The following is a 26,760-nucleotide window of genomic DNA, read 5'->3' on the forward strand; positions in this document are numbered from 1 at the left end:
GAGTGTAAAGGCCCCTATCTGTGCTCAGGCCACAGGGAAGTCAGAATTATCAGGCAGCCCAAGGAATGAAGGCAGAAGTCTGATCCTCGGGATTTTCTCATACCTCCCCCAGGGCTGTGGATAATTTCTCTGTCCGCATTCTTGACTGCCACCATCTTTTATGAAAAATGGCTGCTCTGTCAGTACCGAAAGATGACTGCATTTCAGAGGAGGTTAGTAGAACCTGAGTATTAATGCTTCCGTGTATTGGTACGTTTATTTATACATCCAAATAGATGCGTTTACACACACACTAACAGGTTGTTTTAAAGAGTTCCTTGAGTTTAACTGGAGCCTATTAATTTTATTGGCCAGGTATACAATATGTGTGTTACACTTTCAGATTAAAAAAAGAAAATCTTTCTTGCTTACAGTTGTCAACATTACCGTAAGATTTTTTTTTTGTCTAGCTATTTTAAATTATTATTCTTTTTCTTTCTAGACTCTTTCTAGCAATTTCTAAGTCTTTTTAGTTTGCCTTTTATTAAGGACAATAGAGCCAATATGAGGTGATTTTTGCTTCGCTGTGTGCACAGTGACTGTTGGGTGAGGAGAGAGGGGAACCTGTAAGGCAGAGGTTTATTCAAGAGCAGGAGAGTCTAACTTTTCAAAGAGCTACTTATAACATGGAACAATCACGTGGTTTATGGGTAGAGCTCTCCCAGATAACCTGCCTTAGGAAGATTCTGCATTGTTCCCTCATCCAGTTATGCATTGTTGAAACACTTTGAACTGAAAATATATGGACAACCTACATTCCAGATGTAGAACATGGGGATAATTATTGCTTACGGGGGGCGGGGCGTGGTTTTGCACACATGCATGCACAATCCTTGTTGGACTAATAGGAGTAGGAAATGAAGAGTACACTGAAGTCAAACAGAACCGGACTCAAATCCCTGCTGTCTGACTGACTAGCTGTGTGCATTTGAAGCGGGGAAAGGCATCCTTTCAGGCCAAGAGGATACCCAACCCCAGCAGTTGTATCGTCATTTTCTTGCCTATTCATACACTTATTCATACACTTAGTTCCCACTCTTAAAAATCCTTTCTTGAATAATACAGGGAAAGAATAGAATAAAAAAATAGATAATACCACTTTGTCATCATTTTTCTTCTTACTTAGGTTGTGCAACTTAAAATTGGACTAATGCTTTTCTCATTCATTTAGCAAGCATTTGTTGCCAAACGTTAAAGAAAATACCCCATTGCCCTGTATTTCCCAAATGGTAAACAGAGATACCAAAAAACTGAGATGGGGGTTATACTCCTGGCCATCAGGATTGTTCATGTAGAGTGAGGGTCCAGAAGTGGGGTTAGGGGTCCTGAGTTCTGTCCTCTACGAGTCTAATCCCACATGAGCGTGGACAGCAATCAGTGACCACTGTTCTTATTGACCAGAATTGTACTGAATTGTACAGAAATGTATTGCGGAGAATATGGGGCTTGAAGATAATTCTGTTTTGGTTCTTGATAGCTGCCATATTCATATAAAATAGATGATCTATCCCACACCCTGGCTTCTCAGTTCCTAACATCGCCTTACATCAGCCATCAACTCCCATGGTTCTACTCCAGGTCTTCCTAGCACCAGTGACTGCATCACTTCCAGATTCTCAGCTCCAAGTACACCACTCTTGGACCATCATCTCCCACCTTTGCAGCTCGCTTCCCCACACCCAGTCTACAGACCTTAACCACACGATCACACCCATGTTTTCACCTCTCTCCTTAGCTAAGATTCTGTCATATATCGCTTGCACCTTTATCCCTTTGTCACTCTCACCTGGCAAAATCCAGCTCTGGTTAAACCCAATTCTGCCTACTTTTTACTTGCTTTTACGCAGCAGAAGTGTCTTTCTTTAGTCTTATGACCACAAATCTCAAGGACCCTTTAGTACTTCCCAGAAGCACTCTACCTTTCCCACATTTAGAGAAGCCTGTTTCACATTTTCTTCTTTTTCCTCAAACCTACAGCACCCCACTCCCTCTCCACTGTCAGTTAATGAGAAACTGACAGTAAGAAAATGGAGGCAAACATACCACAACCAACTTTGCCTTCCCACTGCCCAGTGTGTTGGCCTGTCCGTGTGTGGGCTCACATGCTGTGCCTCCACTCCTGTTCCCACTGTCTCAGGTCAGCCTCTCCATTTGTGTGCAGGATCCTGTCCCATTTTGCCTTCTAAGAAACTCTGATCCTGAGATTATTATCTCCCTCCTACATAGTCAGTTCTCCACCTTTCCCATCTTATTGTATAACATTTCTGCTCAAAACTGGCTTTTTTTCATACAACGTTCTTTCCATAGCTTTCAAGTCCTAGATGGTCGCTGCCTAGGCATGCCCTGCCTAGGATGCCCCACTTCCTCCTACTCCACTTAATTCTAGCCTCACTCACTGTCTTTCTGACCTTTGAATACAGCAAGCTGATCTGCCCGCAGAGCCTTTGCACGTCCTGTTTCTCTGCTTGGAACGTTTCTCCCAGATAGTTAAATGATTTACTCCTTCTTTTCATTTAGTATTTTTCTCAAATGCCACTTCCTCAGAGCAGCCTTCCATAACCACCCTATCTAAAATATTCTCCATACACCTCCAGTCATGCTCCATACTCTACCATGTTTGTTTTTGTTCATGGTGCTTGTGTTATAATTTGTTTGTGTTTGTACCCCTATGAAAGTGGCCTCCGGGGTCAGGAACGCGCCTGCCTGTCCCTTTCAGGGCTTTTCCTGGAACCGGCTAGAACAGTACTTGGCACATAGGTGCTCCATAAAAACATTTGTACCTGATGGGCCTGGTCCAAGCCCTGGTTAGGCCACTTCATAACTTGGTGGCCTTGGACAAGTCATTTAACTTTTTTGAGGCTCAATTTCTGAATCTACAATGAAATAGATAGGTGATAAAAATGGGACCTATTTCACAGGACTGTTGAAAGGTTGTCTGAGGATGAGATGATAATGCCTGCGATGTTCTCAGCACTTGCCCAGCATATGGTAAGCACACAGTAAGAGTTAATTCGTATTGAGTCTCGTGAGCTGATTCTATAACTGTCTCTCTGTGAAACTACTCCAGCTCTCTGGTTGCAAAATACATAGATTTCAGTATCAATATAATATAGAGAAGCTAAATGCATATTCGGACAATATACGGAAAGTTTGAAAGTCCCCAAAATAGTGAGTTACTATCTGTAAGCAAGGGCTTAATTCCTTTCTTCAAGGTGATTTCTTTAAAGGAATTCACTGCCCCTAGAATAGTACCTGTGAAATAAATGGATGAGTGGATGAACGGATGGATGGAGGAGTAGTTCAAAATGGTGACTGAACTGTTGATTTTATTTTAACAAATATATGTAAGAAAAGAACTAGATCAGAAGTACAATGGATTACTCCTAGAGCACAAGTGACTCTTGTTAGTTAGAGACTTTGTCTTTGAAAATCACAATTTAGGCAACTAGAGGGTGGGCCTCGGCTTTCCATTAGCCCCTGGAAATGCAGAAGGGGGTGGGTATGCAGTTCTCGGATGCTGACTAGTATTTAATGGGAGAGCAAGAACTCTGCTACCATATGTGAGAGAAGGGGAGGTGCCCACTCATCCCATGATCCCTCATCACTTATAGGGAGCAGGAGCCCCCACGACGCATCTGGAGGGAAGGCTGCTGTTGCGGGGGGGACGAGGGCCCCTGAGCTGGCAGAGTGCCTGGGGGCTAACAAGCCCATCCTTGGACCCTAGTGGGCTTTTCCCAGTGTTTCTCAGGAGATGAATATCCCTGTGGCATGTCATGGGACAAAAGACATTGCACTAGAGAGAAGCACGTGTTTTTGCCTAGAACTTAAATACATTTCTACATGAGAATACATCTTAGAAATTTTAAAGCAAGTCAGTGAGGGGGAAATGGATTGTGTGAAAGCAAAATCATTTTATAGGCATCTTTTCAGGACCATCTTTCATTCAGAGAGGAGTAAATATTGTCACATTGTCACCATACACTCACATGGATGAACCATGCTCATCTGTCTCTGCCTGGGCCCCCATGCTTCTCCTCTATTCAGTCAGAGGCAGTGGGTACCTGCAAAGAGCTTTGTGCAAAAGGCAGTCCTTTTATTTCACTAAACAGACTGTTTGACCCAGATGGAACAGCAGCTGACATACTGCCTGTGATTTAATTTACCAAAGATTTTGTGGTGAATTAATTTAATAGCTGTTTTTAAAAAGTAGAATTAAAGCAGTTTTTTTCTCCAGCCTCACGTGCTTAGATGCAAAGAGCTAACTCTTGTCACTCCTACGTCCTTGGCTGGACTTGCTGGGTGTAAAGGACAAAACTCAGGTCTGGCAAGACAATGATTTTGAGGAATTTCATAATCTGTAAGAAAAAGGTTCTAAATTCAAAGAGAATTCAAAGAAAGAGATCAGTCAAAGAGACTCTTCTCTTTTCCTCAACATCCTCTTCCGGTCAGTCACCAGCTTCTACCCATATACCACCGAATGGGACAAGGCTCCCCTCTCCTCTCCATCATCCCATCACACCTTTAGGACCCTCACTGTCGTTCACATGGACCATTGCAGCTGCTCCGAATTATTCTCTCTGCCTCCATCTTGTGCCTTCTAACTTCGTGGTTCTCAGCCTGGGGTGCACCCTAAACTCACCTGGGGAGCTCTAAAAAGGATGGATGCCAGTCCTGCTCCCAGAGGGTCTGCCTCCCTTGGTCTGGAGAGGCCTGGTGCCCCTACAGAAAACCCCAGTGCTGCCTCCAGGCTGCGGCCGAGCGAGGCTTCAGCACACAATCTAAGCATTGTGCTCCCCCATGCAGAGCATCTCCAGTCGTCTGCAGTGAGTGTGTATGACTTTTTAAAGTAAGATTTATCATTTAAATAAAAACATTATTTACCAAAGAACAAAACCATGGGCCGGCCCCATGGCTTGGCGGTTAAGTACACGCGCTCCGCTGCTGGAGGCCCGGGTTCGGATCCCAACGTGCACCGACGCACCGCTTCTCCGGCCGTGCTGTGGCCGCGTCCCACATACAGCAACTGGAAGGATGTGCAACTATGACATGCAGCTGTCTGCTGGGGCTTTGGGGGGAAAAAAAAAGAACAAAACCAAACTTTCAGTGGCTCTCTCTTGCCTACCGGGTAAAGTTCAAATTCCTAAACATGTACCACAATAAAAAAGAAGTTAAAATGAAACACAAATAAATTAAAATGTCCAGAACGTGGCAAAACCTGCCTCCATTTCCTGTCCCTGGCAGAGCCACACAGCCACCGCACATTCCAGCCCAGGGATGTGGCAGCACCTGTGGCTCCCAGAGCACCAGGCTGGTTCACATCCCCCTGCCTGTGCTGCTCCACCAGCAGCACCCTTCCTCCCCTTCCTCCCCTGGCTCGTTCCTTCTCATCCAGAGACACCCAGCTCATGAATCTTCAGCCTCGGGAGCAAACCTCGGCCATACCTCTGACTACATAGTATTGAAGCAGTCTGTTGCTCTGTCAAAGATCAGTTCCTGAATGGAAGATGCCAAGTCCCCCCCAGCATTCCCAGGGCCTCAGGAGAGATGACAGGGAGAGCCTCCCCCTGTGACGCACACAGCAGTCCCCAGCCCACCTCTCTAACTGCCCTTCCCCCTCTCATGCACTTTTGTGGCACCTTCCTCCAACTTCTGTCCCCATGGCTTTCGGAGTATGTTCTAGCATGGTTTGACTTTAGTGAAAGCATGACTGAGCAGTGCATAAGCACACAGAATGGTTGCAGCTATGGAAGGAACATGGGGTCATAAAAGGATTGTTACTTAAGGGGAGGTTATCATTCAAGGAGACTAGAGAGGTAAGTCTTATACATGTAATACATAACATAAATTATTCTATATGCTGTATGATGTGTATTATACATACACATTATCAGAACGTTGGGAAACAGAATAAATTCAGTTTTAGAAAGTAGGTCAGTTTTATTTCCAAGTAATGTAGTTAATAATATATTTTGTTTTACCCTCCAAACACCTTTCCAGGTGTTTTAAATTTAAAGCAATGGATCCAGTTGTTATTCATGAGCTTCCAATTTCTTTCCCCTACAAAGTATGTTAAAAGTCTGGAAACAAAGGGAAAACTGTGTGTGTGTGTGTGTGTGTGTGTGTGTGTGTGTGCGCGCGCGCGCGTGCGCGCTTGCTCCAGAAAGGATTTCAGGCTGTTTACAGAACACATGAGCATGTACTCTTGGTCAGTGAAGAATGGGGCTCCAAGATCAGGTGAATGTGCCCAAGATAATGGTGGGCACACATCTTACAGGGGTTGTGGTGGGGGCTGATCTCTATCTGTTCGAGTGGTCCTTGCTAAAAGAGGAACAATGATTCAGTTCATGATTTCCAGGGGGATGAAAACTGATCACAGTTACTCAGGAGAAATACAACTGTTATTGGTTCTAAGATTAGGCAGATATTTCTCCCAAGGCAAAAGAAAGTGTTGAAAATGAGCTCTGGCTCGTAAAGGAAATAGAGCAGGGATGGTTGTATTAGTTTCCTATTGTTGCATAGTAGATTACCACCAAGTTAGCAGCTTAAAACAACATGTGTTAGCTCCCAGACCTGTAGGTCAGAAGTCCAGCACGGGATGGCTGGATTCTCTGCTCAGTGTATTGCAAGGTAAACACCTGAAATCAAGGTATCGGCCAGGCTGAGTTCTCATCTGGAAGTTCTAGGGGAAATCTTGCTTTCAAACTCAGTCTTGGTGTTGGAAGAATTCAGTTCCTTATGGTTGCAGGATTAAGATTCCCATTTCCTCGCTGGCTCTTCAGTTTCGGTAGGCTGCCCACGTGCCTTGCCCTGTGGCTCCCTCCATCTTCAAGCCAGCAATGGCATGTCGAATCCTTCTCACTTTGAATCTCTAACTCCCTGCCCCTCTGACCTCTAGACCCAAATTTAAAGGGCTCATGTGATTAGGTTAGGACCACCCACCTAATCTCCCTTTCTCAAAGTCGACTGTGACATATAACATAACCTAAACACAGGAGTAATTCACAGTCCCTGGGTTATCAGGGCTCATATGCCAAGGACAGGAAATTTTGGGCCCATCTGCTTGCCACAAATGTTTAAAAGGACCCCTCCAGTCCTCCTGGTATTTGGGGGTTGAAGATGGAAAAGGAAAGAAAGGAACCAAGCCATCCCACTCAGCCTGGAGTCCCTAACTACCCACAGTATATAGAAGCCCACTCCCAGGGGTGTATGTGGCCCCTGAAGAAGCAGTGTGGTCCTGGCTCAGACAGCATTCCTCCCCCGTGTGCTGCCAAGTACTTCCCCGAAGTCCAGCCTGCTCCCAGAGTATTCAGGTAGATGCTCCTAACTCCCTGCATGCTTTTCCTATCTTCTGATGGAACCCTTCCAGAAATTCTGCCCACCCCCACTTCCCACCCACTTCAGCCCTGTGACCCCTAATCTCAAACTGTGACCCCTCATCCCGGGTCCATGAGCTCTAAGATCAGCTCCAAGATGAGGCAGGAGCACTCATCAGCTCTCCTGTCTGGGCCAACTGAAGGGTGTAGAAGCTAACGTAAGCACATTGTGCTACTGCTACTCTTTATTTCATTAAGGCCAGATTTTATTTACAAAATGATTAAAATAGCAGCTTGACATGAATTTGTTGGAAAACTGGAGATAGAAAAATATGGACAAGACTCCAAGCATATTAAACTAATCCAGATGAGTGTGGCATACGAGGCAATGCATTTGTTGTCCTGAGGTGTGTATTTATAATATGGTCTGGCTGAGCGGAAGTCTAGCCATATAGAGGCACTGAGGCAGCTTCCGGAACTACCTTTGGTCACATCTCTTCCTCACAGCCAGCCAAGCAGATCCCTTGATTGACCTCTTTATGCTTCACGTTCCTCACCTGTAAGGAATCAAATATTAGACAACCTGCTAACATCATTCTTAACAGTAGGTCAGAGGTTAAAAAACAAATAACAGTATAAATAACAGCATTGGCCTAATTTAGAGCGCTTGCTATGTGCCAGCCTTTGTGCTAAGTGTTTCACATGCATCATCCCATTCAGTTCTTGGGATTTCAAGTAACTACTGGATGCATACATACAAACAAATGGCCAACAGGTACATGAGAAGATGCTCAGCATCACTAATCATCAGGGAAATGCAGATCAAAACCACAATGAGCTATCACCTCACACCTGTTAGGATGACTATCATCAAAAGGACAAGAAATAACAAGCGTTGGCGAGGATGTGGAGAAAAGGGAACCCTTGTGCACTGTTCGTGGGAATGTAAATTGATGCAGCCACTCTGGAAAACAGTATGGAGGTTCCTCAAAAAAATTAAAAACAGAACTACCATATGTTCCAGCAATCCCACTTCTGGGTATATATACAAAACAAATGAAAATAGAATCTCTAAGAGATATCTGCACTCCCGTGTTCATTGCAGCATTATTCACAGTAGACAAGATTTGGAAACAACCTAAGTGTCCATCAAGAGATGAATGGATAAAGAAGATGTGATACGTATAAACAATGGAATATTATTTAGCCATGAGAAAAAGGAAATCCTGCCATTTGCAAAACCATGGAGGGATCTTGAGGGCATTATACTCAGTGAAATAAGTCAGACAGAGAAAGACAAATACTGTATAATATCACTTATATATGGAATCTAAATAAGGCAAAGTCATGGAAACGAAGAGTAGAGTGGTGGTTACCAGGGGTGGAGGCAAGGAATGGGGACATGTTGGTCAAAGGGTACAAACTTCCAACTATAAGATGAATAAGTTCTGGGGATCTAATGTACAGCATGGTGATTATAGTTAACACTGTATTATATACTTGAAAGTTGCTAATAGATTTTAAATGTTCTCACCACAAAAAAGAAATGGTAGTTATCTGACATGACACAGGTGTTAGCTAATCCAATGTGGTAACTATTTTGCAATATATATGTGTATCAAATCAACACATTGTACACCTTAAACTTATACAATGTTATATGTCAATTATATCTCAAAGCCAGGGAAAAAATAACTTGACAAGATTTCAAAAAAAAAAGCTTGTGGTATATAAAACACAATGGATTATTCATCCATAAAGGGGAATGAAGTGCTGATACTTTCTACAGCATGGAGGAACATGGTGATGGTTAATTTTATATGTCAACTTGACAGGACCCCTGGGTGCCCAGATATTTGGTCTAACATTATTCTGGGTGTTTCCATGAGGGTGCTCTTGGATGAGTTTAACATTTAAATCAATAGACTGAGTAAAGCAGATTGCCCTCCCTAATATTGGTGGGCCTCATCCTATCAACTGAAGACCTGAAGAGAACAAAAAGGCTAACCCTCCACTGAATAAGAGTGAACTCCTCCTGCCTGACTGCCTTCTAGCTGGGACATCGTTTTTTTCTTGCCTTTGGACTCAAACTGATACATCAGCCTTTCCTGTGTCTCCAGCCTGCCAACTGAAGATCTTGGGACTTGTCAGCCTCTATCAACGTGTGACCCAATTCCTTATTTCATATATGTGTGTGTGTGTATGTGTGTGTGTGTGTGTGTGTGTGTATATACACACTTGCACACATACCCTATTGGTTCTGTTTCTCTGGAGAACTCTGACTGATCCAAACCTCAAAAACATACTAAGTGAGAGAATCTAGTCACAAAGGCCATGTATTGTATGATTCCATTATATAAAATATCTAGAATATATAAACACATAGAGACAGAAAGCAAATTGGAGGTTTCCTGGGGCCGTGGGGGAGAAGGGAATGGGGGGAAACCGCTTAACAGGGATAGGGTATAGGATTTTACTTTGAGTCATTAAAATGTTTAGGAACTAGATAGAGTTGGTGCTTGCACAACATTGTGAATGCGCTAAATACCACTGAATTTCTCAGTTTAAAGTGGTCAATTTTATATTATGTGAATTTCACCTCAAAAATTATTTTAAAAAAAGTAAAAAATACATAACATACATACATACATACCAGAATAAGGATGGCAAATTCAGAAGATTCCAGGGAGCCAGGTTGTTATCACATTTCCTGGAGTCTGCGGTGCCATGGATTTTAAGATCATTCATTGGTTTTTGTGCCTTGAGACTAGAAAAAGCTTTCCAATTATAATTACGAGACGCATTGATGGGGAGCCACACCCTGATTTCAGAGCATTAAAATGGGAAGCAGTGGGTGTCTAGGACTGATGAGTGCAGTCCCAGAGAGGAGACCTGGGAAGGTGTGGCCCTTCTCCAGAGAACCACTGTGTCTCAGCTCCGGCTGCTTGTTGCTGCATTTCTGAATATTTTAAAAGTCTGAAACCCACATTTCAAGTAAATCTCCTGAGTTGTATGGGCCAAAGAAAACTTGTAAGTGGGCCACACAGCCTGCAGCCTCACCTGTGCCCAAGGGTGCCTTGTGACAGCTGTAAACCAGGTGAGAATAGTCAGCCCATGGAGCAAGGAGCAAAGGCCCCTTCACAGACCAAGGGGCCAGCTGGGCAGAGGCCGTCTGGACAAGAAAGGAAGATCTGCAGGGAAGCAACCGTCCCTCCCTGATGGAAGGTACAGGCCCGAGCACTGGGGACAGGGGCCGCCATAGGTAGAAGGTATCTGCAGAACCTGCTTCTGGTGCTTGGAACTAGGATGGAGACAGCTTTGAGCTGAGAGTCACTTAGCGACAAATTTAAGGCATCTTTTCATTTCCATCTAAGAGAGGTGGACACCTGAGACAGGTGCTCCTCCAAGTGCCGCAGCATCAGCCTCACCTAGGAACATGGTAGAAATGCAGACTCTCGGGCCCTCTCCAGACCCCCCTACAGAACCAGACCTTCTGGAGGTGGGGCTGGGCAGTCTGTGTTTTCTCTAGCCCTGCAGGTGATGCCGACCCACACTGGAGTTGAAGAACCTCTGCCCTCGAACAAACAGAATGACTCAATTATTTCCCAGAATTTGGTAGAGTTTGTCATGTCCTCACTTTCACAACAGTCTGTACTATACAAGAAACTATGTTAAAAAAAATAGCTAGAAGGCTTAAAAATTCATCAGGGAAAATTCAGTGTTTGATTCCCTCCATCTAGCATTCTCATTCACCCAGTGCCGCTTGCACTCTCATCACCTTCTTCTCTTTAGTAAACCATCCGCCCAGCCTCTTAAACACAGCAGCCCTCTGCCCCAAGCAGATTTGCTCCCCGTGCTGGTATCTGCAATCCTGTGTCGCCAAAAGCAGTCAGAGTAAAGAAAATCATCCGTAATTAACAGATTTTTGTCCAATTCACACACTGAAAGCTAGGAGGGACGCCTCATTTTTCCAACCCCGCTTTTTCCCCACAGTGATTAGCAGAAGAGCTCAGAAATCTGGAAGCTCATGCCTTGCCTTCAAGGCAATAAAGCAAGCTGGAGCGGTGAGGACTCTGGAAGCTGGCCTGCATCGGACAGCAGCATCGGAAAGCAGAGAGGAGCAAGCACAATATGATCAAAAGAGAGCAAACAGCCAGGATGGGGCTGAAGAAACGGCTCCACAGGGTTAACGGACTCTATGGGGGGTTCTGCAACTCTCGTTTTATTTAAGTCAGATGGACCAGAGATTGATTCATCTCAGGTGAATGTGGTGACGTCATTGAATTGTTCAGAGCTCAGCTTTCACATTTGTGAACTGGAGGAGGGTGAATGATGCCTAATTTGCAAACTGTTAAAATAGTGTGTCTACAAGAACTGGCTCTGTCCTTGGCACATGATCAGCTCTCGTCTGTGTTCCTTGTCTTTTTGCCTCTTTGATGGGCCTGGAGAAATTGCCTGGCGGTGTGTTACCTGTTGGAGTTTTATGTTTTGTTCTTTTAGCCTCTAAGGATGGTTTTGCATGTTGAGTTTACAGGCCTTTCTGTTGGAGAGCTTGGAGTGAGCTGCCTGCCCACCTAATGGTCATATTATGAGGATGCCATGAGGGAAGTGTCCTCAAAAGTGCTCTGTAAACATCTGTAAGGTGTGTTTCTTTGTTTATTGTTTGCTTGTTGGAACATTTCAGAGATTTGGAGGTGGAAGTGGAGCTCAGCCTTGGATTGATTGGAGTTTTTTAAGGTGACTTGGAGGCATATCAGATTACTTAATAGACTTTATCTTGGTTGTAAAAGATATTGAACTTTACAGGAACCGTCAATCCCCGGTCTAAAATGGAACCCATAATTCCCTGCTCTTGGCTGCTGATATGCCACAGCTTGGATATTTTATTTATGACGCAATGCTACTTTGTACTCAATCTTTAGACTCACAATTATCAGTCATGGAGCCCTGCGCTTTTCATTTATAGGAAAATCAGTTATCTGCGTGAGGTGAATGGATAAAGGCTCAGTGAAGTCATGAATTTCAGTCCCTGGCATCATTGTTGACTTAATTGTTCTGTAACTAAACACAAACCTCGTCAGCAATTTTAGGGGAAAGAAGTCATTCTATAATGATTTGAGAACTATCATGGGTATGTAAATGGAGGTGTCACATCACGATTAAGCATCACGTGCACACGCCCTGGTTGGAAGTGCCATGTGTGCTACAGCGAGCTTCTCCAGCTTTTACCCAAGAAAGTAAACCCAGGTCTGGGACATGTGGAGAAGCAACTCGGAGTGGCCTTTCTTGTGCAAGAGAGTTCTTTGAAAACTCCTGCTTTACCTCCAAAATGTATGCATATATTGCATTCAACTTTAAATCTCTATATGTTTGTTTTTAAAACGTTTTACCCAAAATTTTGAGTAAAATTGACTGCTCCCGGGCAATCTCATACCTCGGAATGATGAGGAGCCTTGACGTCCTTGGAGACTGGAAGATGGAAGATGTGGGTCAACATGCATATATGACCATGTGATTGAGACACGTGTGTAGTTTTTAGCAAACAGTCTCATCTTCATGAAAGGAAAGGTAGAATTTGAATAATGTGGTGTAGAGAGCTAAGGCAGAGGGAGCTTAGTCAACTGAGCCCTGAGTCTTCATACTGCTGAAACAGAAGTTCCCCTCAAGGGTAGAGACCTGGTCTTCACTCTATTTTTTGCTGAACTGCATTTTTGGGGTATACAACAGTGGTGTGGATTCATACTTATAAATTTTCAAAAAGCACATGTAAAGAGAAAATGAGAATGGGAGTAGGAGAGAAACATCTGTATTAACCCGAGAGTCCCTAATTCGACTCCAAGAGCCTTCTTGCTACCCTGCAGAATCTTCTGCACACCACCAGCAGACTCGGCTTTGAGTCTGTTAAACCATTTGCCAAGTGGGCTTTGTTATGGAAACATTTGTGTGCAAAACAAACAGTGATACTGCCAGTGCTGCATCTGAGAAGGGGCATCAGGACCCCGTGCCCAGTGGTCAGAACAACAACCAGGCGTCAGACGAGCGGCAGAGCAAAGGGAAGGTGCAGACCTGAGAAGATGAGCGATTAGCTGGTGTGCCCTCACGTCTCTGGTTGTTCAAGGGTGAAACTATTTTGGCTGAGCCTTCACGTCATTTTCACAGTCCTTACACGGTGAAGCACCTGTGTGTGGGTGCAGCAGATTTCTTAACCTCAAACACGCCTCTGGAGCTCATCTCAAACAAGAAGTCAGGATGCAAAACCTTCCCATGATGGGCAAACATCTTTCCTTCCTGGAAACTGTCTATCACAGCTACTGTTGCCTCCACTTTTGTATCATCAGTCTGGTGCTGAGATGACTTGGTAAATAATGTTAGCAAAAAGCTATGAGTTAGGTAGGATTTCATGGAGTTTCAAATGTGTGTCTCGCCTCTGAGTTTAGTAGCTTCTGAAAATATTTATTGTCTTTTTGTCTTCATTCCTGTTTTTTGATGCAAGAAAGATGAAGAACCTTTTTGTAAATACCCTGAATACCCAGCAGAGGGATATTTAAATATGAAGAATCAAAATATGTATGCTTGAAATAGGAAGGAATTCTATTCTTCTTTGTTATGATTGCATGTTTAAGCTCATTTTAGCCTAGCACAAAATGTGCAGTTTAATCCTACACCTTTTAAAAAATATAAGTTGGAATGCACACACTCTGGACTTATAATTCTATAAGGCTCTATTAAAAGAATAGTTTGGGACGGGGGGCCTGCCCTGTGGCCGAGTGGTTAAACTTATATGCACTTCATTTCAGCAGCCTGAGTTCGCAGGTTTGGATCCCAGACGTGGACCTACTCCACTCGTCAGCCATGCTGTGGAGGCATCCCACATAAAAAGTAGAGGAAGATTGGCAGAGATGTTAGCTCAGGGCCAATCTTCCTCACCAAAGGGAAAAAAAAGAATAGTTTTTGTTGTGCCCTCAAGGAACTTACATTCTGAGTATAAACAAGCTAGAATTAGGAAGAGTCGATTGTAATTGTGCCACTTAGGCAGGTACAGCACTGTGAGGGGGTGTAGTCAGCCTGCTGAAGGTTTGAAAAAGAAGTCCACAACATTAAAGAATTTTGAGCCTTGATTATGCCTGTGCATATTGGCCACTTTGAGTGTTAGCAGAGTGGTCCAGCCTAAGGACACAGTCTCTGAGCTGTTTGTTGACCTTTGTTGCTGTATGTCAGCCAGGTGATGTGAAGGCCAAACACAGTCAAGGAAGAAACAGGCTGTCTAGTGTGAAGAGGGCTAACGCCTCACACCAGCCAGTGCTCCGACTCACCAATCCTGGCCCTGTCTTCCTGATTCTTTATTGTCAAATGAGACTCTTAGAGGCACAGACCTGTCAGAGAGTTTCATGATCTCTTATCTCACTTGATGCCAAGCCCCATTCTATATGCCACCCACACCTGTTCCCTCTGCTGAGCTGCCCAGCATCCCTGATACACACCTTGCACTTGGGCCTAAGAGCAGACATACTGGGGAGATTTGCATACAAGCTGCAGCCAAGTGCATAGGCCCACCAGGGGCACCAACTTCAGTGTGAGGAGGTGTTCTAATGATCCCCTTGTACTCTCCTTGGGCCAAAGCTGTGAGCCCTAGTGAAGCCCAGTCATTGCTCCCAGTCTCCTATGAGGTAGGTTGATGGTAACATCCACTCACAACTCATAGCATCAAGAATACTGAGAGGCAGTAGGAAGAGAGAGAACAAACCCATACAGCCTCAAACAAAGAGACTGAGCTACAGGTCATCAAGTTGCCCGTTTTTTTTTTTTTTTTCCTTCAGTACAGATTATCTTTTAAAAAGTGGACCCTGTATGGATTCCCTTAATAAACAGATTTTAAAAATTATTTTCTGCAAATATGCAGTGTATGCAAAGGTAACTCTGCCTTTGAATAAATACTCAGAATTGTTTCTGAGTAAAACTTACCTAGAAGAGAATGGAAGCAAGGACTCTAATTGATTAATCCATTAACAGATATATATTGAGCAATGATGGAAAATAAAGCATTTTAGCAACCTGGTTTGCAAATACCTACTCGGCTGCAGATAACCCATATAACAATTGTGTTTTGAAATTTTCCAGGAAGACAATTAAATAGGAGAGTAGCTTCTCAATGCCATGCCCAGGCTCCTCCCTAATAAACAGAATTTCCTGGAAATCCCTAGATAATAATACAGATCAGAAGAAGTGGAGATACAGCAGTTTAACACTATCCTTTGCTAAATGGAAACATTATAATTACAACAGTAAATATCTATTGATCTCTCATTCTACTGCCTTAGGGCCTGCTTTGATAAATACTTTTTGCAAATTTGAATTTGAAAAGACATTGTTTACATAAGTAATTACAAAGGGCCTCTAATATTACAGTAATTGTGTTTATTGATCTCCATTTCTCTGAAAAGTACCCCTCATCCCCTCTAGCAGATCTTCTGTTACTGGGAGAGACATTAGGTTCCTAGAAGCTTGTTCTAATCAATAGTAGCGTAATGAAATCACAACACTGCTGTCTTCCATAGAACGTAGCTGGAGAAATACTGATTAAGCGTGTTTGTGTTGGAGTGTGAGTATCTATTTCAATGCCTGTTTTGCTTGTCTCCCATTTTTCCTTCTTCTTACAGATTTTTAAAAGCGTTGGCTCTGATGAGACTGTCCAAGGGCAAGGAAGTCGGAGGCTGATCAGCTTTTCTCTCTCAGGTACGTTTTGCTCACCTGAAGCCCTTGTGGAAAGAATAAGAATGTCAACCAACAGTCAGGAGACCTGCTTCAATTTGACTCTTATCTACAAGTTACTCAACCTTTCTGTGCCTCACTTTCTCCATCTGTAAAATTAAAAATATGTGCTCCATTCCCCTTGACCTCATGAGGATATTGGAGGATTCAGTAAGTAATCAATGCAAAAGCACTTTGAGATGATGAGAAGAGAAGCTACTATTCTACTTTTCCTCCATTGCCAAGTAGCAGTTATTAAGAGTTTATAAAGTGGAGGTAGGGGAAAGCTTGGGGAGAGGGACAGCTAGCAGATCCTTTATCTAAATAAAATCTCACATGAAGCCCACTTTGTAAAACAGATAAAAACTGAGCTGCTCAAAAAAGTACATTCATGGAAAAATCAGTGAAATCCAAGTAAAGTCTGTAATTTAGTTAATAGTATATTAGTTAATAGTTAAAGAAATTTAGTTAATTTTTTAGTTTTCATAATATATCGTGGTTCTGTAATATGTTAACAGTGGAGAAACTGTGTAAAGGGTATTGTATTATCTTTGCAACTCTTCTGTAAATCTAAAATAATTTCAAAATCAAAAGTATACAGAAAAACTGAGTTGGTCTGGCTAAAATGGTGTACAAACTTAAGAGCCCACACACTCAATTCCACCCTAAGTGGTCTCTGAGGAGACACAATGGCATGAAGCTCTAGGACTTCATTGGGCACAGTTTGAAAACTATTGACTTAGCTTGTTGTAAAACCAAGAGATGTTGCAGGCCATAAATGTCAGAGATCCAAGATCACAGAAATGAAGTGTGTAAGCGTCCTTGGGAGACGGACAGTCAACTGAGGCTTTTCATGTCTGAGTGATCCCCAGTAAAACATATGTGTGTCTAAAGATCCATTGATAAGCAATTACAGCAAGGTCGCAGGATACAAGGTTAACATACAAAAAGTCAATCTCTTTCCTACATAACCAGCAATGAACAAGTGGAATTTGAAATTAGAAACACAATACCATTTACATTAGCACTCCCCAAAATGAAATACTTAGGTATATATCTAACAAAATATGTACAAGATCTATATGAGGAAAACATTAAAACTGTGATGAATGAAATCAAAGAAGAACTAAATAAATGGAGAGATATTCCATGTTCATGGATAGCAAGATTCAATATTGTCAAGATATCAGTTCTTCCCAACTTGGTCTACAGAATCATGCAATCCCAATCAAAACCTCAGCAAGTCATTTTGTGGATGTTGACCAACTGATTCGAAAATTTATATGGATAGGCAAAAGATCCAGAATACCCAACACAATATTAAAGGAGAATATCAAAGTTGGAGGACTGACACTACCCACCTTCAAGACTTACTATAAAGCTATAAATCAAGACAGTGTTGTATTGGTGAAAGAACAGAAAAATAGATCAGTGGAACAGAATAGAGAGCCCAGAAGTAGACCCCCATATAGTCAACTGATCTTTGACAAAGGAGCAAGCAATACAATGGAGCAAAAATAGTGTTTTTAACAAACACTGCTGGAATAACTAGACATCCACGTGTAAAACAAAAAATGAATCTAGACAGACCTTATACCCTTTATGAAAATTAACTCAAAATGGATTGTAAACCTAAATGTAAAATGCAAAAATATAAAACTCCTAGAAGATAACGTAGGAGAAAACCTAGGTGACCTTGGGTAAGGTGATGCCTTTTTAGATACAACACCAGAGATGTGATCAATGAAAGAAATAACTGATAAGCTGGACTTCATTAAAATTAAAACTTCTGCTCTGTGAAGGACAATGTCAAGAGAATGAGAAGACAAGACACAGACTGGCAGAAAATATTTGCAAAAGATACATCTGATGAAGGACAGTTATCCAAAATATACAAAGAACTCTTAAAACTCAACAATATGAAAACAAACAACACAATTGAAAAATAGGTCAAAGACCTTAGGAGACACCTCACCAAAGAAGATATAGAGATGGCAAATAATCATATGAAAAGATGTTCCACATCATATGTCATCAGGAAAATGCAAGTTAAAACAACAACGAGATACCGCTATATACCTATTAGAATGGCCAAAATCCATAACACTGAAAACACCAAATGCTGGCGAGGATATAGAGCAACAGGAACTCTCATTCATTGCTGGTGGGAATGCAAAATGGTGCAGACACTCTGGAAGACATTTTGGTAGTTTCTTACAAAACTAAACATACTCTTACCATATGATCTGGTGATTGCACTCCTTGGAATTTACCCAAATGGGTTGGAAACTTAAGTCCTTACAAAAACCTACATGCAGATGTTTATAGCAGCTTTATTCATAATTGCCAAAACTGGGAAGCAACCAAGATGTTCTTCAGTAGGTGAATGGATAAACTGTGGTACATCCAGATGATGAAATATTATTCAGTGCTGAAAAGAAATGAGCTATCACACCATGGAAAGACATAGAGGAATCTTGAATGCATATTCCAATCTGAAAAGGCTACATACTGTATGATGTCTGATTCTAACTATGTCACATTCTGGAAAAGGTAAAACTATAGAAACAGTAAAAAAATCAGTGGTTGCTAGGGATTGGGGGAAGGAATGATAAATAGATGGAGGACAAAGGATTTTTAGGGCAGTGAAAATACTCTGTATGATACTCTAATGATGGATACATGTCATTATACATTTGTGAAAACCCATAGAATGTACACCACCAAGAGTGATGCTTACCATAGTAATGTAAACTATGGACTTTGGAAAGAGAAGTAAAGTATTTATCACTCATCTGTGATTTTGATGTGTCAGTGTAGGGTCATCAGTTGTAACAATTGTACTATTCTGGTAGAGGATGTTGATAATAGGGGAGGCTATGCATGTGTGGGGCAGGCAGTATATGGGAAATCTCTGTACTTCCTCTTAATTTTGCTGTGAATCTACAACTGCTCTAAAAAAAAAGTATTTTTTACAAAACAAGAAAGAGAGATCCATTGACAATATTAGCATGTCTGTCTAGGTTAACAAAAAAAGGAAGAAGAAAGAAACTCAATACTTTTGTATTAGTAGAGCAGAAAGCTTAGCAATTCCTGATTCGCCATTCTTATGTTCATATTGAAATGCTTGAGAAGTAACAATTATTTGTACAAACCTTCAGAAACAGTATAAACCAGGAAAACTACCCACCAGAAATGAAGAGGAATTTTCACAAACCAAATCTCAGTGAAATCCTAAAACCTAAGAGGGATGCCATGCAGGATGGGCAGCATGGGACTGGGAAAGGAGAGGAAATTGCTACTAACTGGTTTCCATTTTGGCTTTGCCATGCAGTCATGGGCTCACAGACCCACCAGAGGAAAGGAACTCTTCCCAATTTGGTTCAAAAAGCTACGTGATAAGGTGATCAGGATTGGTTCATCTCCTACAGCCCCCCAATATATCATTTTTCTTACACTTATTTCAAGGCAGAAATTGCCAGCAATGAAATGTGACTGGAGGTGTAAAATTAGCAGCTTAAGAAGCAAGCCTGGAATGGTCGTGAAAGTATAATACTGAGTAGTTGAACATGTGTGTGTGTTTAATTCACTATGTCTGTCTAGAATAAAAGGGTAAATATTACTTAAAGTATCATGATAAATTCCATGCCTCAAAGAAAGAAAAGGTAAAAAGATCAACAAATCTATATCTAGGCAAAGCCCATAAAGTATCAAAAAATTGACCAGATGCTGGTTGTCTCTGAGTGTAAAAGCTGGGATGAGGAGTCCAACAGCAACCACTTGGACAACCGACTGACTGAAGATAGACAAATACCAGGACTAGACAACCTATTCATGGATAAATAACTGAAATTTTGACTTGAAGAATGTGTGGGGAAAAGATTCTACCATATAAAAATGTTGAAGAATGTAACATTCAAGAGAAAAAGAGAGTCTTTTGTTGACAGGTATCTACTGAAGAGAAGTAAAGTGTTATCACTCGTCTGCTCGTAGTCTCAATCAAATACAGAGAAGTGCAGGACATATTAAGTACGAGATCTAAGAGGAGGAAAGATGATAATAGGGAATTCTTTGAAGCTGGCAAAAATAAAAACTTAGGAAGCCAAGTGTGTTTGTTTCCTATTGTATTTGTTTCCTATTCCAGTTATTCCTGAACAAATTACCACAAACATAGTAGCTTAAAACAGCACAAATATGTTTTTACTTTTCTGGAGGTCAGAAGGCCAAAATGAATCTTAAGGGACTAAAATCAAGCTGTCAGCAGGGCTGGTTCCTTCCCAGAGTCTCCAGAGAAGAATCCATTCCTTGTCTCCTTCAGGGTCTGGGGGCTGCCTGCGTGTTTGGCTCGTGGCTGCATCACTCCAATCTGCTTCGTTGTCACATCACTTTCTCCTCACTTTGCCCCTCCAGCCTCCCTTTTATAAGGACTCTTATGATTACACTGGGCCCACCTGGGTAATCCAGAATAATCTCCCCAACTCCATCAAGATCCTTAATCACGTCTGCAAAGTCTCTTCTACCATGTAAGGTGATGTATTCACAGGTTCCAGGGATTAGGTCATGGTCATCTTTGAGGAGTCATTTTTCTGTCTATCATAGTCAAGGAGAGATTTAAAATAAATTCTAAAAGGTGCAATCATAGAATTAAAAATGAGCTTTAGAAAGCAGTAGAGAGCACAACTACCACTACAGCCGAGAATCAGTCATGTGGTAGACTGACTTGAGAGTCTCCCCCAGAATGCACAGATGAAGGGCAAGACATGAAAAGGATGAGGAAATAAAAAGAAGGATAACACATACAGGGCCAACACATAGATAACTGGTGTTTTTGATGAAGAGATCAGAATAAATTGAAAGGATAATAGTAATAGGAGAAAACTTTCTTGAGCCAAATATAATTTGGAATCTTCAAATAAGACTATCAGGTGCTAAGAAAAAAATATGTGTGCAGAGACCAACACCTAGACAAATGCCAATTTTTCAGAAAAAAAGTTCAAGTACAGACACAGTAGATATCTGGGCAGAAAAAAACATGAGAATATATGTTTTACGAAAGAGTAAACCTCATGTTAATCTCAGACTTGTCTCCGATAGTACAGAATGCCAAAATAATGAAGCAAAGGCTGCTGAGTTTTGAAAGCAGCATATTTTAACCCAAGATTTCTCTGCCCACCAGGTTGTCATTTATATGAGAAAGCAAGAGAAACACATTTTCAGGTTTGCAAGGGCTCAAAGAACATCATCCTTGCATCTTACCTGCAAGACATACATGAACATGTACTCCTGCATACACAGAGATAAATTTGAGAAAACTCAAGAACTGGAGATACTGTAATGTGAAAGGACTGATTTTCTTTTTAGGATTTAGAATGAGAAATGATCAGAGAGGTAGATCATGAAATTGCCTTCTCTGGAAAGCTTCAAGAATACAATAGACATATCAAAGCAAGATTCTTGATGCAAATGCTTTACTTCTCAAATCTGTTTATATATTCTGTTTTTACCACTTTTGGGGGGTAATAAATTTCCTAGGTAAATAATATCCCCTTAATTTTTAATGAATTCCTCTTTTAGCACTCTAACCTAAAAAAATCAGAAATGCAGATAAAGATTTATTCACAGTTATATTCAAAACAGTTTAAACATTCAAAATTAGGGACTGGTTAAAGAAATTGCCATAGACCCAAGTAATGAAATAGTATATACTCTTAAGAATTATGTATACAAAATGTTCAAAAAGGCATGAAACATCTTTATGATATAATCTAGGCAAAAGAAAATATTTAGAATGCTGTATTTTTGTGTGTGTGTGTGTGTGAGGAGGATCAGCCCTGAGCTAACATCTGCCAATCCTCCTCTTATTGCTGAGGAAGACTGGCCCTGGGCTAACATCCATGCCTATCTTCCTCCACTTTATATGGGACGCCGCTACAGCATGGCTTGCCAAGTGGTGCGTTGGTGCGTGCCCGGGATCTGAACCAGTGAACCCTGCGCCGCCAGGATCCAAACCGGCGAACTCCGGGCCGCCGCAGTGGCAGAGCGCGTGCACTTAACCACTCGTGCCACCAGGCCGGCCCCTAGAATGCTGTCTTGTATATACAGTATGGTCTCAACTATGCAAAGAAAATACTGGAAGGAAATGGGGAAAAAATCTGGTCATGGTTGACGCTGGATACAATGTGAAATAATCTTAAAATGTTCCCATTAATCTGTCATTTACTTTTGGAAAATTATAAAACTGGTCTTATAGACATCCATTCCAACAATTTTCTAGATGAAGAAATTGAGACTTGAAAGAGTTAAGTCAATTTCCTCAAGTTACAAAGCTCAATAGTATGTTCCAGAACTAAAGTCTAGGTATGCTGACTCCCAGCCCAGTGCACTTGTAATTATACTCCATACTGCAGCAGTTTTCAAACATTTTTACTTCATGAAACGTATATTTTAATAAGATCCAAATTGAACTTAAATGTGTAAGTCTTTATAAAGTATAAAAATTTACTGAAGGACATGAAAGAATACCTGGGAAAAAAAATGAAGAAACAGATGTTTTTGAATGAGGAGTGTTATAAAGGTACCAATTCTTCCAAAATTAATCTACAAATTCAATGCAATTCCAATCAAAATCCCAATTTTTTGGAGGGAGGTTATTAAAAATTAATAAGATTAATCTGAAAGAATAAGTGTGTGAGTGGTAGAGCAAAATGGGGTTTTGGGAAAAAACAAGAACAATGAAAAGTGACTAAATTTATCAGGTATCAAACATATGATAAAGACGTATTGATACAGCTATGGATGAATTATTTGACAGAACAGAGTATAGAAAAAAAGACCTGTTTATACTTGAGAATTTAACCTATGCCAAAGTTGGCATTTTTATAAAAAGGTAATAGAACATATTAGTTAAATGCATAGACTTTGGAATCAAAGAGAAAGGTCCAAATTTCATTTCTGACATTGACCAGCTCTGAAAACCTCATCAAGTTACTTAACTCACAAGCCTCCATTTTCTCTTCCTCAAATCAGGGATATACTATCTACCTTGTAGAGTTCATGGTTAGGATTAAATCAAATAATGTATTGAAGGTCATAGAATGGTTCCCAGCATTTAGTAACTAGCCAGTAAATGGTAGGTGGTGGTGGAGGTGATGGTGGTCATATTCTTTTATGATGAATGAATCTATATGTCTGTCACACTCTGGGTCAAGGTCCCCAGAACCACCCAGATTTGATGATTCACTAGGAGAACTCAGCATGTAATCGTACTCACAGCTGTGTGATTTATTACATTGAAGATCCCTTCAAAATAAGCAAAGAGAAACAGCGCTTAGGGTGAGGTCTGGAGGGAACCAGGGGCAGGCTTCCACAAGGCCTCTCCCAGTGGAGTCACACAGAATGCGCTTATTTCCCCCAGCGAGTTGTGACAATGCATGTGAAATGTTATATACCAGGGAAGCTCGTTACAGACTCAGTGCCCAAGGTTTTCACTGGGGGCTCATAGGTCACATAGGCACCTTCTGCCTAGCATGTACCAAAATTCCTGACTCCCAGCAGGAAAGCAGGTGTTCAGCATAGACCACATAGTTTGCACAAGCAGTTTAGGCACAGTGAGCCACTCTTAGCAGTTCTGAGGTGTGGGAACCCTCCTGAGATCCAGTTCCCAGATACTAGCCAAGAGCCAACCTTATGAAGGAGGGAGGTCTTGGGTTGCTGTGTACCTCTGTTCTGCACGGACTCCTTATGGGTTTGTCCTGGGTTTTGCAGATTTCTGTGATGTTTGTTGTACTTTCTATCCTTTTTTCCCCTCTTGGCAGTCTATTATAATGCAAGAGAGAAGAATAATTTTATTATGGAGATAACCTCAAATCAACTCAAAGTAACTTTTAAGTAAATTCACATGAAAACTTCTGTACTTTTTCATCAGTAACAAATTACTCAAACGCCTCACAACTTATACCATGGCTGGGAATCAATTCAATGTATCTTTACCTCAGTTTCTTTCACATATATGTAAATGGGAATAATTTTGGGAGGGAATACTTCAATAATAGAAAATTTTTTTTAATTATGTTTTTTGACATCATAAATATATTTCCAATAAATATAAAATGATTTCAAATTATCCAGAATAATTATAAACCATTATCACAAATGGTCTTGTGCTCTCTCTCTCTCTCCACAGCATGAAATTGTATGTGATCAGAATTTCCATTCAACAGAACAGCTCAGTTTTCCCCACCTTGCCTGCCTAACATCATGGTTTCTCAAAACTCTCCTCACTGATATGCACTGAGCTCCATGGAGGCCGTGTTTTCTTTTCTTGTTCCTCTACTGTCTGTGCTCTTTGCTCTTTTAACCCTCTTCTTTCTCTTTATTTCTCTGAATTCTCTCTCTCCTTATTCGGTTAAGACCATATTTATTGTGAGATGACAGCCCTTGTTTTTCTGTGATCCACTTTGCAGAGGAATTTTCACCTAGACCTGTGGAATTTTCAAAGTTGGATTTCCTCCCTCAGTGTCCACCCAAGTTTGCTGGGTGACCCTCAGCCCCTCACCTGCCCAAGGAACACCAGAAGTCCAGTCCAGTAAGGGCCAAGGTCCTCTCTTGAAAAGCATAGTGACTACAGTGCCAGTCGTATTGATTTATTAGAAGGCTCTCTCACCAAAACTATTTAATACACGCCCATAGATGTTCCATAGAGTGGGTTCTGTAGACGTATCAGTCCTTAATTGTAATGAGGTGGATAATAGTCTAAAGATCGAAAGATTTTTCCCTTTTTTTTTTTTTAGATTTTTTCATGTTTTAGATGAACTTTGTCCTTGTGTAAGGCTTGATGTGATCTTTAACCTCACTACAACACATTTAAATTAAAATATCCTTTATTTTATAGATTTCCAGGCCATGGGGTTGAAGAAAGGGATGTTTTTCAACCCAGACCCTTACCTGAAGATCTCCATCCAGCCTGGGAAGCACAGCATCTTCCCCGCCCTCCCTCACCATGGGCAGGAGAGGAGATCCAAGATCATCGGCAACACCGTGAACCCCGTCTGGCAGGCTGAGGTGAGTGCCGTGGGCCCTGGAAAGACGCCTACGTGACAAAGTGAAATGACTGACCGCGAAGCTGCCCCCGTGTTATTCCCTCCTTTCTTGGAGCCCCAACCTCTGCTGCTAAGTTCATGGCTCTCTTGGTCTTAGAAGGGAGCCATGTTCTCGCTGGGTTACAACTCTCAGGAATCTCGGATCAGAACCTGCACCCGAAAGCAGGACAGCTTTCTCTCTGCCTTTGTGTGGGAGAAGGAGGAGAAGCGTTTTGATCTGAGCATTCTCACACTCTTCCCACGCGTGTGGTCCTTAAGCAAGTGTGCCAAATTTTAAATGCGTGCCTCTGGACCAGTTCCAGAGATTCTACAACTGTCAGCTTCCTGGGACGGGCAAATCAATAAGTCCTAGACCATCCTTGGGGGTTCCATTTTGTTTGATTTAAATAGACATGAAGCCTAATTGTTCATCCCACCTTCCTGGTGTGCATGGTCCTAGGCAACTTGCTGGAGCATCGAATAGTTTGTTTTGTCTAATGAAGACCCTTCTCCACTCTTGAATGTGTCTCCTCTGCCAGCCAGGAGCTAAAAGGTTCCTCAACAAAGCCATGTGTCAGGCTTGGCCTCACGTGACTGAGTCCACTCCTAGAGAGCTGGCGGAAAGTTGTCACGACCCAGTTGGCTGACTTGCTTGCATGCTGTAGCTGGAGGGTGTGACCTGCAGACTGTGTGGGTTTGAGAGCAGGGAGGCTGAGGACATGAGAGTGGCCGTAGTATAATGTAGGGGTCACACATACCCTAGTTCAAATCCCAGCTTGGCCAGTTCCTAGCTGGGTAATTTGAGAAATCAGTTATCCTCCCTCTGAGCCTCAGATTTTCTCCATCAGGCTGTTGCTGATGGAAATGTGCTGCTCCTACCCGAGGCATGTGCTTTGCACGGGATTCCTTCCTGTACTCTTCAGAGTAGATCATCTCTGATGTAGAACTTTCAAGCATTCTTAACAAGAAAGTATAATTAGGTATTTGGAGGCAAATCTTTTTTGTTGTCTCTTAAATTGCACCACCTACTTCCTAGGCTTAATTAACCCTGACCCAGGCTTTACAGAGAGCAACGTTAGAGCTTTTAAGTGGGCACAAGGGAAATGGAGTTGTACTTAAATTTCCTACGACTTTGGTTATCAGCAGATTCTAGAGCACTGATAGCATGGCTGGCGTGGAATAATAACTCTTAAATGATTCGTTCCTTCAGTCCTGGCTAGTCCCACCAGTTATTTCTGGACTCCTCACTGCATTCCTGGGGATGATACAAGATGCCACAGGAATTTATAGTACATGGGAAAAAAGCCTCTCTTCTGAAGAACTTTAGAGCAACTTGTTCTAAGACATTTAGTCATAAATGTATTATAAGTCTCAAAGAACCTTTGTTAAATCCAGCACCATCAGAATGTATTTTGGCTAAAAATGTCAACTAGAATCCACTTTAAGCTTTGGAATTACTTCTGAATCTTCAGTTAGGGTTTCTTTGGCTCTGGAAGGCTGCTGGCAGACTCTCCCTAGTCCTGCGCTCTTGACCTCCTCCACCAGATCCAGCTCCCGTGGTTAAAGTTAGTGTTCTAAAAACA

At 41.8% G+C, this 26,760-nt stretch overlaps 1 protein-coding gene across 1 annotated transcript in view; it reads left to right on the forward strand.

The window, feature by feature from the left end:
- The window catches only part of HECW1 (HECT, C2 and WW domain containing E3 ubiquitin protein ligase 1), a 404,461-nt gene that overhangs the window by 236,257 nt on the left and 141,444 nt on the right, over nt 1–26,760 (forward strand). The window contains exons 5-6 of the mRNA XM_014793615.2: nt 16,010–16,085; nt 24,991–25,160. Coding sequence (XP_014649101.2) covers nt 16,010–16,085; nt 24,991–25,160 — 246 coding nt within the window. The remainder of the gene's footprint in view (nt 1–16,009; nt 16,086–24,990; nt 25,161–26,760) is intronic.

Source organism: Ceratotherium simum, chromosome 1 (assembly GCF_057802395.1).
Source record: "Ceratotherium simum simum isolate JZ-2026a chromosome 1, ASM5780239v1, whole genome shotgun sequence".
NCBI classification, from domain to species: Eukaryota; Metazoa; Chordata; class Mammalia; order Perissodactyla; family Rhinocerotidae; genus Ceratotherium; species Ceratotherium simum.